General features: G+C 45.1%; 1 protein-coding gene across 6 annotated transcripts in view; it reads left to right on the top strand.

Annotated features, from left to right (window-relative positions):
• Positions 1 to 13,205, top strand: part of PAPPA (pappalysin 1) — a 361,581-nt gene that overhangs the window by 241,587 nt on the left and 106,789 nt on the right. For all 6 annotated transcript variants that reach the window (XM_084494331.1, XM_084494334.1, XM_084494332.1 and 3 more), the window contains 3 exons: positions 130 to 322; positions 6,879 to 7,000; positions 12,377 to 12,884. In XM_084494331.1, coding sequence (XP_084350457.1) covers positions 130 to 322; positions 6,879 to 7,000; positions 12,377 to 12,884 — 823 coding nt within the window. The remainder of the gene's footprint in view (positions 1 to 129; positions 323 to 6,878; positions 7,001 to 12,376; positions 12,885 to 13,205) is intronic.

Raw genomic sequence — 13,205 nt, 5'->3', positions numbered from 1 at the left:
CTTTTGAAAGCTGCAAGGCCCCATCCTGCCCTCTGCGAGAAGCTCCCATTCACCAGGCTGTAATTCTCTCTCTCTCTTGCTTCCACTGTGACTCCTGTGCGGTTGATACGGTTTCTGTTTTAATTCCAGATGATGACTGCACCGACTCCTTCACGCCCAACCAAGTGGCCAGGATGCACTGCTACTTGGACCTCGTCTACCAAAGCTGGCAGCCTGCGAAGAAGCCGGCTCCTATTGCAATTGCCCCCCAGATTGTGGCTCGGACCTCCGCCTCTGTCACCCTGGAGTGGTTTCCTCCCATCGATGGACACTTCTTTGAAAGGTGATCACACGCTGCTCTGTACTCCTGCACTCCACTGAAGGGGAAGGGGAGGCAGGGGAGCAGCCTGGGGCCCCACTCCTACAGAGCAGCTTTAACATGTGCTACACTCAGCCTGGGTTAAGGCTCTTTCTTAAATTGGTTCATATTGAGGAGGTTATTGATCTGTTTTCTGCTCTGCCTTTCTCAGCCTGTAGCACTCTGTTGAGAGCCATTGATTTGCCATGTAAAAGGCAAATCTTTTTCCATATGTTATGGGAGGAATTTTCAATCAGCAATTCTGGCCTTGCGATTCCTGCAGTTACTGCTGCTCATGAGTACCTGTGGGCTTCAGCTCTGTCTGCATGATCCCCCTTCTCCTCTCGCACGTTTCCTTTCCAAGGACAAGGGGAATCTTGTTTCTACTGCCGTGACAGCACAGAGCTCGTGGGCAGTGGAGTTTCCCAAGGGCAGGAGGTGCAGGACCTGGGAGAGGACAAACGCTGCTTCCTTCCCTGAGCTGCAGGTCTGAGAAGGGAATTGAGCAAGGCACAATCAAATCCTTAAAGCCCTGAATATCCTACAAGTGTCATTGTGCTGCACCATGAGCAGAGTGTGTATGTCACAGCATGTGTATGTGCACATGTTCATGGCTCGCAGCTCCATTGTACCAATACAGAGGAATTAAAATGAATGCATGGCTGTGGGCAAGAGGTGCACCACACAACAGTTCACAGCCAAAGCCACCCTGCCTCAGGCATAACCTGAGCAACTGGGCAGTCTTCAGAACACAAGGGTGTCCAGCACAGAGCTGGATGTGCTGTAGGAACAGCCCTTCCTAAATAATCAACCATCTTGCATTGCCATTAACTCACCTTGGGTGTTTGCCTTTCCTCTCCACATCTTGCTCTGTTATTTTACAGAGAACAAACTTTGAGTGTCCTTCAGGACTGTAGCAGTGCGTGCTGCAGGAGGCCAAATTTACAAGCATATTAGCACCCAAACAGCTGTCTCAGCACTGCTGCTTTGTTCGGAGAGAGCACCTTGAAAGCCACTACCTTAAGCATGGGTGAAACTCCTTCCAGCCCTGATAGGACAACGTGGCCATTTCGGTGTCCAGCCTGCACTTTATGGGAGTAGGCAGATAGCTGTCATTTTCTGCTCAGAGGAGATTTTCCACTTTTATGGCAGATGAATATGGGGGGTGGGGGAATCAAATTATATTAGGAGTTGATAAAGACGGGGCTTGTGCTCTGAACAGTATTTGGTTTAATTGCAGTTTTGCATCTGAATCCTTTTATTCCCTATGTGGTGAAAAGGACTTATGTGAAGTTCTGAAAATTAATTCAGAATTTTTTGGCCCATAATCATTTTTAGGTAAATTAAGTTTCTCCAATTTAATTTAGATTTCAGAAGATACTGACTGTGCGTTAAATAAATACCATCTGCCTCTTAAAGCACACTGATGCAGAGTTAATTGTTATGTAACCAAATATGTCTTTATTACATATTTCTTATAACTCAATCAATATGTTCTTAATAACCCCGAGTTAGTTGCTTCTTAAATGACATACAGTGGATAGCCTGCTAAATCTAAAATTTCATAACAGAGTTATATGTTAAGTAGTGATTTTCTAGAAAAAATATCCTTTGGGTTTTCAAATCCATGTGCTGTTTTACTGAACAGATTTAAAGAGACAGTTCCAAATACTTTGCATCCAATTCCTTGTTAAAATGGGATTCTGAGTACTAACAGATAGAGAAATGTTGCTGTGACCACTGTAAAATGTCACTGAAATCTATAAATTGCCCTGTCTAAAACAAGCCCAAACTTCTGATGTATTAATCAAAACACGTGTGATGGGAGTGTTGTAGTGACTAATGCAGCCCATGTGCTGAACTCCCAGTACCCGCGTGTCCGGCAGTGTGGGGATAGATACGTGCCTGTATCAATTCGCAAAATTGGGTCACTGTGCAAGACAAGTAGGAGGTAAAATTGGCCAAGTATAATCTTATCTGTGTGTGGGAATACTGTAAATCTTCGCAGATATTTTTACACAAAGTGCACACCATGGCCCAAATTTTACTTGCCTCACTTGAATGAATAAACTCATTCACTTCAATGGGACTATTCATGTATAAAACAGAAGACTGATACTCAACTGCTGAGTGCCTTGGGCCTGGTTTCTAATGCTCGGAGGCCCCTTCCATGCTGTTTTGACAGCGTAAAAGGGCCTTAAAAGGCTGAATGGCTCTGGCTACATTAGCAAGCATTGTGGCCCAATATAAGTAGATCTCTAGCGCAAAACAGTCGTTAATGAAGACCTGACGTCAACCCAGTAGGGGCTTCAGGGGTGTTTGCCTCAGCCTAGCTCGAGCCTGGTCCTGTGGCTGGGATGCCATGGGTTGGAGCACATCAGGTGTGGTCCGGGGACACGTCTTCCACTGCGGCTCCCGGCAGAACAGGGTCCAGCTTCTGAGCTGTGGGACTGCTCCGAGCGCTGCAGGTGGGGAAGATGAAGAGTTTCACTTCAAAAGCCCTCTCCCGATCCAAACTACAAGGCTACTGGAGGTGCACTCTGTGCAATTGAAGTCCCTTTTGTTCTCTGGAGCTGTGCATAGGCAGTGACCTCTGCTTAATGAAAGTCAGGAAGGAAAAGCTTAGCCTTGTGCTTAAAAATGTAACCCTGGGCTGGCTGTACGTGTGGGTGAGGTCCCGACAGCTCTGTGGCTGCAGGGGGATGAAGCAAGGGGGTAAAGGACCCCATGCCTCTTCCCTACTTAGATGCAAGTGTCACACTGCCACAATATTTGGTGCTTTTCTCTTAAGGCCTCAGTTCTAGAAATTACATGATGTCCCTGAATATTGTGGTTGGATGTGGTGATCTTGAAGGTCTTTTCCAACCTAGGTGTTTCTATGATTCTGTGATTATGTGGCTTTGGGGACAGAGAATACTGCTAAGTCACAGTTCTTGTGGGTCTAGGGGTGCCCATCCTGTATCCTCATGCCTTGGCTGTGCACAGAAGTAAAATCTCCCTGGCAGACTCTCCTTACCTAGTTCATGTATACAGCTGATGGGTGCTGTATTGCTCCAGAGAGTCATTTACCTGCATATAAATTTGCCAGCATGTGTTTGACCCTAAATTCCAGCAGCTGGTTGAACTTCTACACATCTTTAGTAATAAAATACATCAAACCCAAGCATTTATTCTTATTGTTGCTACCTATGGGATTGGAATAGTTGCCATTCCCCATACAACCACACACCAAAAAAAAAAAAAAAAAGCATGAAAATGTCACATGCGCATATAATAATATGTGATAATGAAATAATAATAGAGCCAACAAAACAAGTGAAAACAAGTGAGAAGAAGAAAACTCTATTCATTTCCTGACTGCATGTATTAGATGCGTTCATCTGCTGTCGCTAAGCATCCATTCATGCGCCTCCTGTTTGATATGCGTAGGCGGGATGTAAACAGTTATTGTAATAGGGCTCTGCAGCAGATTCTGCTTGGACAGAAAACTTTGAATGCATCTGCTCTTCCAAGTTTTCATTGAGGTGACTGTATTAATTTCCATGAATCTGATGCTATCTCATTCTTAGCAAGCAAATATTTTGGCCAGTATGTTTCCCAGATCTAGATGGCTGGGCTTGATAATTGCTTGCTTAAATCTTGCTGGAAAGTTTCAGTGCCTTGAGGGGGGGGGAGGGCACTGATACTGAATTCCAAGCAAGCAGGTATAATTTAGTCCAAAAACAGGCATTGGTTACTGAAAGGAATGACAGATTTTTACTGGTTTGGGGTTGCCCACTAAACTGATGCCAGCCCTGATGAGAATTGCTTGTTTTTCACTAGTAATCTTTGTGTTTTGAATCCACCTCCCTGGAATATCATGCTGTAGGAATTAATTCCTCCTGTGCTCTGAACTTCAGAAGCTGGAATTTCCCCAGTACTTGGTTTATTAGAAAACAGCAAAGTCTAGATTTTCCATTACCCTGCAATTTGGGAAATCATGTGTACCAGTGTATAAGGTGTCAGATATGCTATCATTCCTAATTAACAGCATTCTGAACCATTTTATGCTCATTTTGTCTTGCTCTCAGTGGCTACATAAGGTGTAAGGATCTGGCTTAGCTTTTCATAAGCCTGTAAATACAATTCCATAATTAGTTTTGACATCCATGGCTGTTTGCAGGATTTGTGTGCAAGAGTCTGCAGACCAAAATCTTTAACCCAGGAGTCATCCCCTGTGTAACTCCTTTCAGCCAGTGGAGTTACATCAGGGTTGAGTTTGGCTCCCAAACTGGAAAAGTAAAAAGAGAAAGTTTGCTCATAGCCTTTCCCACATGATGCTCCTTGTGATTTCTCTTACCTCCAAGTCCTTGCTGGTAAAAGGAAATGTTTGTCCATAAGCCTACAGTTTTTTCCACCATGGCAGCCTGTGATGAAATTGTATAGCTGCTAATTTGAGTAAAAAGCAGTCCTAATTGTGGAAACTTGGCTTTCAAAGCCCTGTCCTCATCCAGGACCAAGCACTAATGCAGGAGTCTCTTTGTAGAGAAACTGAAATATTATTATTGCAGGGATTTCTATCCTTACTGTTGGTGGATGTGTCTGAAAAACAACTGCACGATAATAATCCTACATTTTGATTTCTTGGTCCCATTTTTTCCAGATTCTTGATTTTCTTTTTTTTTGGATATACTATTTAGGCATGCTGAATTAAACACTTAAACCACTGCTAAATGGATGGTTAAGAGGTGAAATAGGGAGGTGGCATCATACCAATAATACAGGTGGGTGAAGTGAGACAGAGAGCAGAGAAGTTACTCACGGCATGCCCAGGTTTGTTCATTATGACTGGTACAGATCATACAAGGAAGATCTTTGCTTCCCTTTCCTCTGTTCTACCCCATTGCCACACTTCATCCCGTCAGATGTTTTCAGCAGGTGCATCCCTCTCTGCGACGTCTGCTGGTTCAATCATTTACTGTCTCTTTGCAGGGGTGGCGGCGGGCCATACTGAAATGGATACGAGTTTTACCACTGATTTCATTCCAAGTCCCCCCTGTCGACAATCCCTGCTTCCGCCTAATTAAGCCAACTGAACGTTGACTTTCAAATAGATCCCTGTCAACAAATAGGAGATGCTAAGCCATAGAGCAGCTGAGCATGTGTCGTCTGTAGCACCAAAGGGAAACAAGGATGCACAGCCTGGGAGGGCTGGGGGGGTAACTTTGCTGTCCTCTTCTGCCTGAGGATCAGAGTGCCCTTTGCAAAGCTGTGCTGAAATAAATCACAATGGGAGATGATTGAAATTTGTGTGTCTGATTATAATAATTGCTGGCTCCATCCTTACTTGGGGTGTTTATAGAGTGCACTGTGTTGTGCACAAATTGTTTGCCTAAAACTTCTGTTCTTTCCTAGATGCATTTGTTCTCTTAAGATCACTACTTCTTTTGTTTGTTTTGGGTGGGCATCATTCGTTAAAGCAGAACAGTGAATTAAGAATAATAAACAAGTTTCTGGGATCAAAGTACACGTTCTGGGTCATACTGGTGCCAAACTGTGAGACTCCAAAGAATGTTAGGGATGAACTGCGTGAGCCACGTCCTCAACTGATATAAATCACTTTAATGTTAGGGAAGGTATTAGAGTTACACTAGTCTACATCAGCTTAAACCCTCACCTTCTGAATGTATTAGCAAAAATATTTGTAAATCAGTGTTTAACTGGGCTTTCCTGGTCATCAGCTTCTGCTGATAGGGCTTTACTGACAGCATCTGGTATCAGACCTGTTGTCTAGTTGAAGTAATGCTGCTGTTGGGCAGTGAAGTGCCTTTCCCAATGCCACGTCATGCCATCTGATGGCATGGGGCCATAAGATGTTTCAGCTCAAAAAGAGCCATCTGCTGGTACCAAGGCTGCCAGGTACTGAATCCAGTTTCCCCTGTGGAAAGGATTAAGGGAATGTTCTTGTCTGTATGATCATAACCCACCCCTTTCCAGACTTCTAGTGATCGGGGTGGTGAGACACCTCCAAAAGCAGGTCCTTGCACATTTAGCAAAGTCGTGCTTCACAGAGCAGCTCTGTCTGGTGCTTGCAGAGTCTGGGACTTTGCTGTGTCCTCTAATCACTGGTAAGCCCAAGGCCCTCACAGTCCTGCAGATGCCACAGGTTCATGCAATAAATCCATGGTGTGAGCAGGAATAGATCTGAAAACTCCTGAGACCTGTTTCTCTGCTCTGCTCGCTGAACAACACATATTTCCTTTGTTAGGGCTTGATCCAGGTGTAGGTAGGGAAAAAAGAACAAGACACATCTGAGTGTGGTTTCACAGGATGCTGTCATTGTATTTGTATTTGTTGGTGGACTCACACAGATGCTGTCTTCACAAGCCGTTAGCCCAAATCTATAGAAGATCAGGGTCAGAAAACACTCTTGTCAGTGCTGTAAGTAAAGAGGGTTAAGTGGAACTGAATTCTAAGTCTTACTGTTTTTACTATAGTTGAATAAGCAGCTCAGTCGGCTGTTACTAAGGTGGTGTGTTTTCCTGTTTTCCTGGCCTCCTAGAGAAGTGGGATCAGCATGTGATCTGTGTGTGGAAGGAAGAGTCCTGGTGCAGTATGCCTTCAGCGCCTCCTCCCCGATGCCCTGTGATCCCTCGGGGCACTGGAGCCCACGGGAAGCAGAAGGTAAGTCACAGGCAGGGACAAAGTCATGGCAGCGGAGAGGCTGGGCCAGAGAAAAAAGAGCGCCACAGAGCGGGTGGGAACCTCTGGGAGAGGGTGGCTGGCTGTACCTGCATGTAGCAAGAACAGAACTAGAGGACAAATAAATACACTGCGTCCCTGAAGTAATGCCCCTGGCTGAAATACCTGTGTTTGGCCCCCGTGTTCTGGCCCTGCCCATGAGTTAAATGAATTCCGGGAGCTGAACCTTAATTTCAGAAAGCAGTGGAGTGCCAAGAAACACTGACCATTCACATCTGCCAGATGAATTCCTCAGGGGAGCTGTTTACTCCTTCTACTCCAATTCCAAAAGTGAAGAATTGCATGTTATTTATTTGGACCCAATTTCTGCTGCCTTTGCTTGTACTGCGATGTAACAAGCTGCACCAGCAGACGTGCTGGAAGGAGCAGAGACTGCCCTTTGGGCAAGGACACCTGCAGGAATGCTGGTGACTGCATCAAGCTCAGTCTAGTTCAGGGTGCTGTGTAAGTCACAGCTTACAGCTCCTCTCCAGAGCAACTTGGAAGGAAAATGGTCTGCAGAGACCGTCGTACAATGCCATTAGATCTCCATCATTAACTCTGCTCCCTACATACCTTCCATAATGTACAGAGTTGGGTGTAGTAGAGTATATTTAAGATTATATGAATCAGAGGTCAGTGACCACAAGTTATGGTTTGGGAAGAGCAGAGCATTATTTCAGTCTGTCCATCATGAGCTATTCCTTTAGATGCTGCACACGCCAGGCCCAGACTTCACTGAAAACACACAGACGGGCTCATTGAACTCAAATGTCAATGCCTGGACTTTGCAAACTCATTATACACCTTTTTTTCTTGTATTAAGGGCTTCTCTGTCCTGCAGCTAGAGAGCGGGAGTTAATCTATAAAGAAGATAATCTGTAAGCTAGTGTGGTGGCAAATTTAATGTTGGCACGCGGGATCCCTCCCTGGTCCTCACAGCAGCATGTACAACAGGTTGTGTCCCTGCTGTGTGAAGGGACGGGATGTGTGGACAAAGTGCCGCCTCCCCTGCATGCCCAGATCTGAGGTCAGGGGCTCCGCAGGGGCCGTGGTTCACCCCAGCTCACCCCGGTTTGGACATCCAAGGGCCAGGCTGCCGGGCACAGCACAGAGTGCACCTGTCCCTTGAGTGGATGTTGTGGAAGAGCTCCATCCTGGGAAACAGCGCTCTAGCTCCGAGTGTGACCGGATTACCAAGTAAACAGGATTAGCGAAGTTTGGATCGCTTGCAGTTGTAGTGCAGGGTAGAAAGACTGAATTTCCACCTCGCCAACGATTACAAGGCTTTGAAACCTGATTTTGTTTGGAACAAAACCTGAAACTTTTGAAATTCTTTGTGAAGGAAAATTAAAAACAAAAAGTGTTTGAGGCTGGCCAGAATGTTTTGTTTAGCTTATATAATTCCTCCTTCATGAACTTCAGTTCAATTATGACATTTGAAAAAATCTCCTCTTAGTATATAATCTAGGGCAAAAGCAACTTTTAATACCAAAATGAAAAGTGTTTAAAAGTGCAAAAGCAAAACGATTTCTTCCAAAAATGTCAAAACACAATGTTCTAATATTGTTAGAACTTTCTTCCCATTTTCTCTTCCAGAATAAAATTTTGGCCAAATAAACCGAATTTAGCAAAGTGTTTTGATTTTGAAAGAACTGCGTATTCCATTGAGATACTCAGTTCCGTCAAAATTTCTCCAACGAGCTCTGATTTGAAAACTTCTAGATCTCGCACGTCTTGCCAGCGGCATCATTCCTAGAGAAACTAAGCTACTCTAAGATTTATTACTCAGCTGCATTTTGCATTTAATTTCCTCTTCTTACAGTGTGTTCCTGCATATTCTTAACTATGAAGGGTGAAGTCTGATCCTTATCTGTCTCATTCAATTGCTGTAGTGCCATTGCTCTGGAAAGAAAATTTGGGAATCCTGTCCTCTTATTGCATTAACAAGTTGTCTCCACGTTAGGGTAGAAAATACACAAAGTGTATGGTATTTGTTGCTCTGTAATTTTCTGTCATCACTACCACACTCCCTGACATTCAAGATCTCTGCCTGTTTGCACTTGGTCTGAGTTACAAATAGCACAGTTAAGTCATTGTCTGGCTTCTTTAATTGTCTATCTGTGAGTGCTCAAGCATGCAAGCTTTAAATTCACTTTCTGCAAGTGTTCATGTATGTAAATCTCCACTGCTTGTACGTTCATGGAAAGTGAATACAAAAGAGGCATAAGCACGGCCAAAATGAACTCATTTGAAAACCTGAGACAACACTCATGGAAAATGGTTTGTAGTACTCATCCAGCCTCTTACCAGAAAACCACATTTCTCACGTGTCCCTGCAGCGTCTCTGAACCTGGTCGGTCTCATTTCATGTCCCTGAGGTCTCACAGCATTGTTACTCTATACAGCTACCCAGCTCTGTACAGCCCGTGTGCTATGGCCACTACAAAACTCTTCCCCTGGGGACGTGTCCTTCCTAGTGCCCTGCTGGTGCCAGAGTGCGGTGGGGTGCAGCCCCCCGGGCTGAGATATTTTGTGCTTCTTTCCCAGCCAGTTGTGCCGCTTGCTTAAGAGGCTGCGTACTCCTCAGCAGCAACTGTGGGAAAGCACAGGAGATCAGGCAGTTCTGATTTACTCTTTACCTTTTCTTCAGAGCAAGAAAGCTCTAAGCTGTTTGGATTCTCAGCAGCATCACCAGCTAGACAGACAGACCAACCTTAGAGCACCTCTACAAATCAGGCAAAGGGGTTTGTGATTTTGACTCAAACCCAAGCAAATACACTTGCTTACTGTGCAGTAGCTGCATTTCTCAGTGAATTCCCGCTGCCTGCCTCGCTATTGATTAAAAATAGGATGAGTCTGGAGGTCCCTTTGTCTTGATCAAATAGGGAATGAGGCAGGCGAGTTGTAGTTGTGACAGCAACAGGCAGCCAAGAGGCTGCAGATCCCAGCTGACCTCCCCACACAAGCATCTCATGTCTCTGTCCCCGTGGCAGGGGCAACACAGGGGCATGGGTGAAGGCTTGTGCTGACACACCAGGCTGTGGATGTGGCTGATGTTTCGGGTGAAACCTCCTTCCCCACCTGCCATCCCTGCTGTCTGACTGGAGATGGGATTTGGCTTATTCTCATAAACCTCACATTTGCATTTTGCTTGTGTTTGGCAAGATGTGAGACTGTGTGAAATGCTCTTTTATGACTGATCTTGCTGACAATCTCATAAGCTAAAGGGTTTTCAGAACTTAAGTATACAGGGGCACAAGAACCACTCCATCATTTCCTTTTAAATAAAAATATTTATGATTTTCATAGTATGCAGCCATGTAGGGAAATCTAGTTACATGGAATAATGTTTTGAGCTTGTCCTGCAATTAAACAAGCATTTCTTACTCAGCTCTAGGTGTCTAATATATAAGAAGAGGACTTTATCTCAACCACAGTATTTCATTCAGGCTTTCAGTCTGTGCAAGAATATGGTCAAGCTCCCACTCTTGCCAGGTAGAGCAGTTCTTGCTCAGCAGGCACGAGTGCTCACTCAGTTCCCTGCACCAGTGGTTGAGTTCAGCTCACCTGAACTCAGAGGATCACTCCCTGGTCTACTAAAACATGGAGGTTTATTCACTGTTTAAGCCTTGCAGAGATTTTGGACTGCCAGAGGTGAATTTGCAGGAGCCCAATGGGGGGCCACATCTAAAAACCTGACAGGCCGTGAGCTATTAATCGACTCCATTTTCCTATCGGCAAGGTGCCAACAATAGCACTCACAATTTTTTCCAAAGTGCCACAAGATGGTGGGGTTAAAACCCACCTTCTGGGGGCTGCAGTCAGAAGCTTGCTGTGAATCTGTGCGAAAGTCATCGGCAGGCCCAGCCAAGCACATGTGGATGGCAGCAAGCATTGTGAGATGATGTGAGCTGAGTGGGGTTGTCGCTGCTCTGAGTGATTACACACTGAGTATTCGCGAGCTTGCCAGGGGGAATAAAATCGAGGGTGTTAAATGGAGTTCTGGCATCCTGCGGAGCGTATCACTGCTTCGGACTGTCCAGATGCTCGGCTGAGCGGCATCGCCACAGCTCTGTGGTGTGTGAGGAGGAGAGGAGGGCTGTGGGTATGTGCGGGTGAGGGAGAAGCGATAAAAGCTGTGCATCCGTGGGACAGTTGTGTTGGTTCTCTGAGGAGATGGCTGAGACACAAGGAAATCGTTCTGCACCTGGGTTCATTTTGTATGGACAGGAGAATTCCCTGGGCTGTGTATCCTTGACAGAAAAGGCACATTTCTATCACTTCATTGGATCACAGACAATAGGAATAACCTTCACACATTGCCCTTTTCTCTTTAAATTAGTAGTGATGTCCTGTTTGGTCGTGTTTGCCCAGTGCTTTATCTTGCTTTCTTCCTCAGTTGCCAACAGCTGTGCTCTCTCTCTTGCTCTCTTTCTCTGCCTTCTGCATTTCTCTCCTCTTGTTACCTTTCTTTATCTTTTCTTTTCTTTTCTTTTTTTTTTTTTTTTTCCCTTTCTTCTTTCCCATACTTTGTCTTCTCTCTGTCCTGCTTGCTCCCTTTTTGTGAGATTATTTGGGAAGGAAGAGGGAATTTATAGCTCTCACTGGATTCTGTTACCAACTGTTCCACCCATCTGACCTCTCTGGATCTTGCAGTCCATGACTCCGTGCCAAATTGTAATGTTACCATAGTATTTGGGATCCCAGCAAGCATTGTGGCTTTCATTAGTTTTTAGTAATACCTCCCGTGTAGTTGAACATAGCCAACGGTGAGAAATGTAAAAGTACAAGTGCTTTTTGTTTCATCATGACGAGTGCAAAGAGCCAGCTCAAACCTGTGCCTCCAAAAAAAAAGGGGGTCTTACACAATGTGCAGGATTAGCCTGTAAAGGGCATAGGAGTGAACTGAATATTTTGCCTCTCAACCACACAACGCGACAACTTCTTGGAATCAGTAAAATCTCTTTTCTTTGTCTTTGCTAAAGACAAGAAAAAGGTGAAACTTTAGAGTAACAGACAAGGGGGTATGTAGGAGCACCGAGGTGAAATAAAGGTAAGGTACCAAGTGGACCAGACACACTGGCACAGTTTGTGTCCTTTGGAGTCGGTTCTGCTGGGCACTCCAAATGTCTTTGTGTCTCTCTGCCCCAGCCACAAGATGCTGGCCGTGCCTGTTCTGCTCAAGTAAATAATGAGCTCCCTGGACAGATGTGCTCTCACACCACCAGTTTCTTTCAAGACTAATCTAATGCCAATGATAAGCCGTGTTCCCTCAGTCCTGTTATGCACATTCAGTGTTTCCTTCTTTCTTTCCAGGGCACCCTGACGTTGAGCAGCCTTGTAAATCCAGTGTCCGAACGTGGAGTCCCAACTCGGCAGTCAACCAACACACAGTGCCCCCCGCCTGTCCTGAGCCGCAGGGCTGCTACCTGCAGCTGGAATTTCGTTATCCCCTGACTCCAGAGTCCCTCACGGTCTGGGTGACCTTTGTTTCCCCGGACTGGGACTCCAGCGGAGCGGTGAATGACATCAAGTTGCTCACTGTCAGCGGGAAGAACATTTCTCTTGGGCCGCAGAATGTCTTCTGCGACATCCCATTGACCATAAAGCTGGATGTGAGGCAAGTGGGCGAGGAGGTATACGGGATCCAGATCTACACGCTGGATGAGCATCTGGAAATCGATGCTGCCATGCTGAGCTCTGTTCCCCAGAGCACGCTGTGCACGGACTGCAAACCCATCCAGTACAAAGTCGTTCGGGATCCTCCTTTCCAGTTCGGATCTCCAGTTGTCATCTCAAACCTCAGCAGAAGATTTGTCGACACGTAAGTACTGCTTTCAGAGACTTGTTCAGAGAAAGATAATAGCTTCTTCTCCTCAGCCTGTTGATGTCTGGTATTGCTATTGAATATTAAGATTTTAAACTAGGTAGACATATCAAATATCTCCAAGAGAGGATATTCTCATAGTTTCTTTCTGTAAGGTAGGAACATAACATTCTGGTGAAATAGTCTGGTTTTTCATAGGTAGTTTTAAAGGAATTTCTTGGCTGGTTGTGCAGAAATGTAAAATTTGGTCTTTCCTTAACCAGAAAGGATATCACAAACTACCTGAGCTTTGATAAGTTGAATATTTAAGGTAACCTC

Source organism: Aythya ferina (assembly GCF_964211825.1).
Source record: "Aythya ferina genome assembly, chromosome: 20".
Lineage (NCBI taxonomy): Eukaryota > Metazoa > Chordata > Aves > Anseriformes > Anatidae > Aythya > Aythya ferina.
The sequence above is the reverse complement of the archived record's forward strand: the minus strand, read 5'-3'. Positions and strand labels throughout refer to the sequence as shown.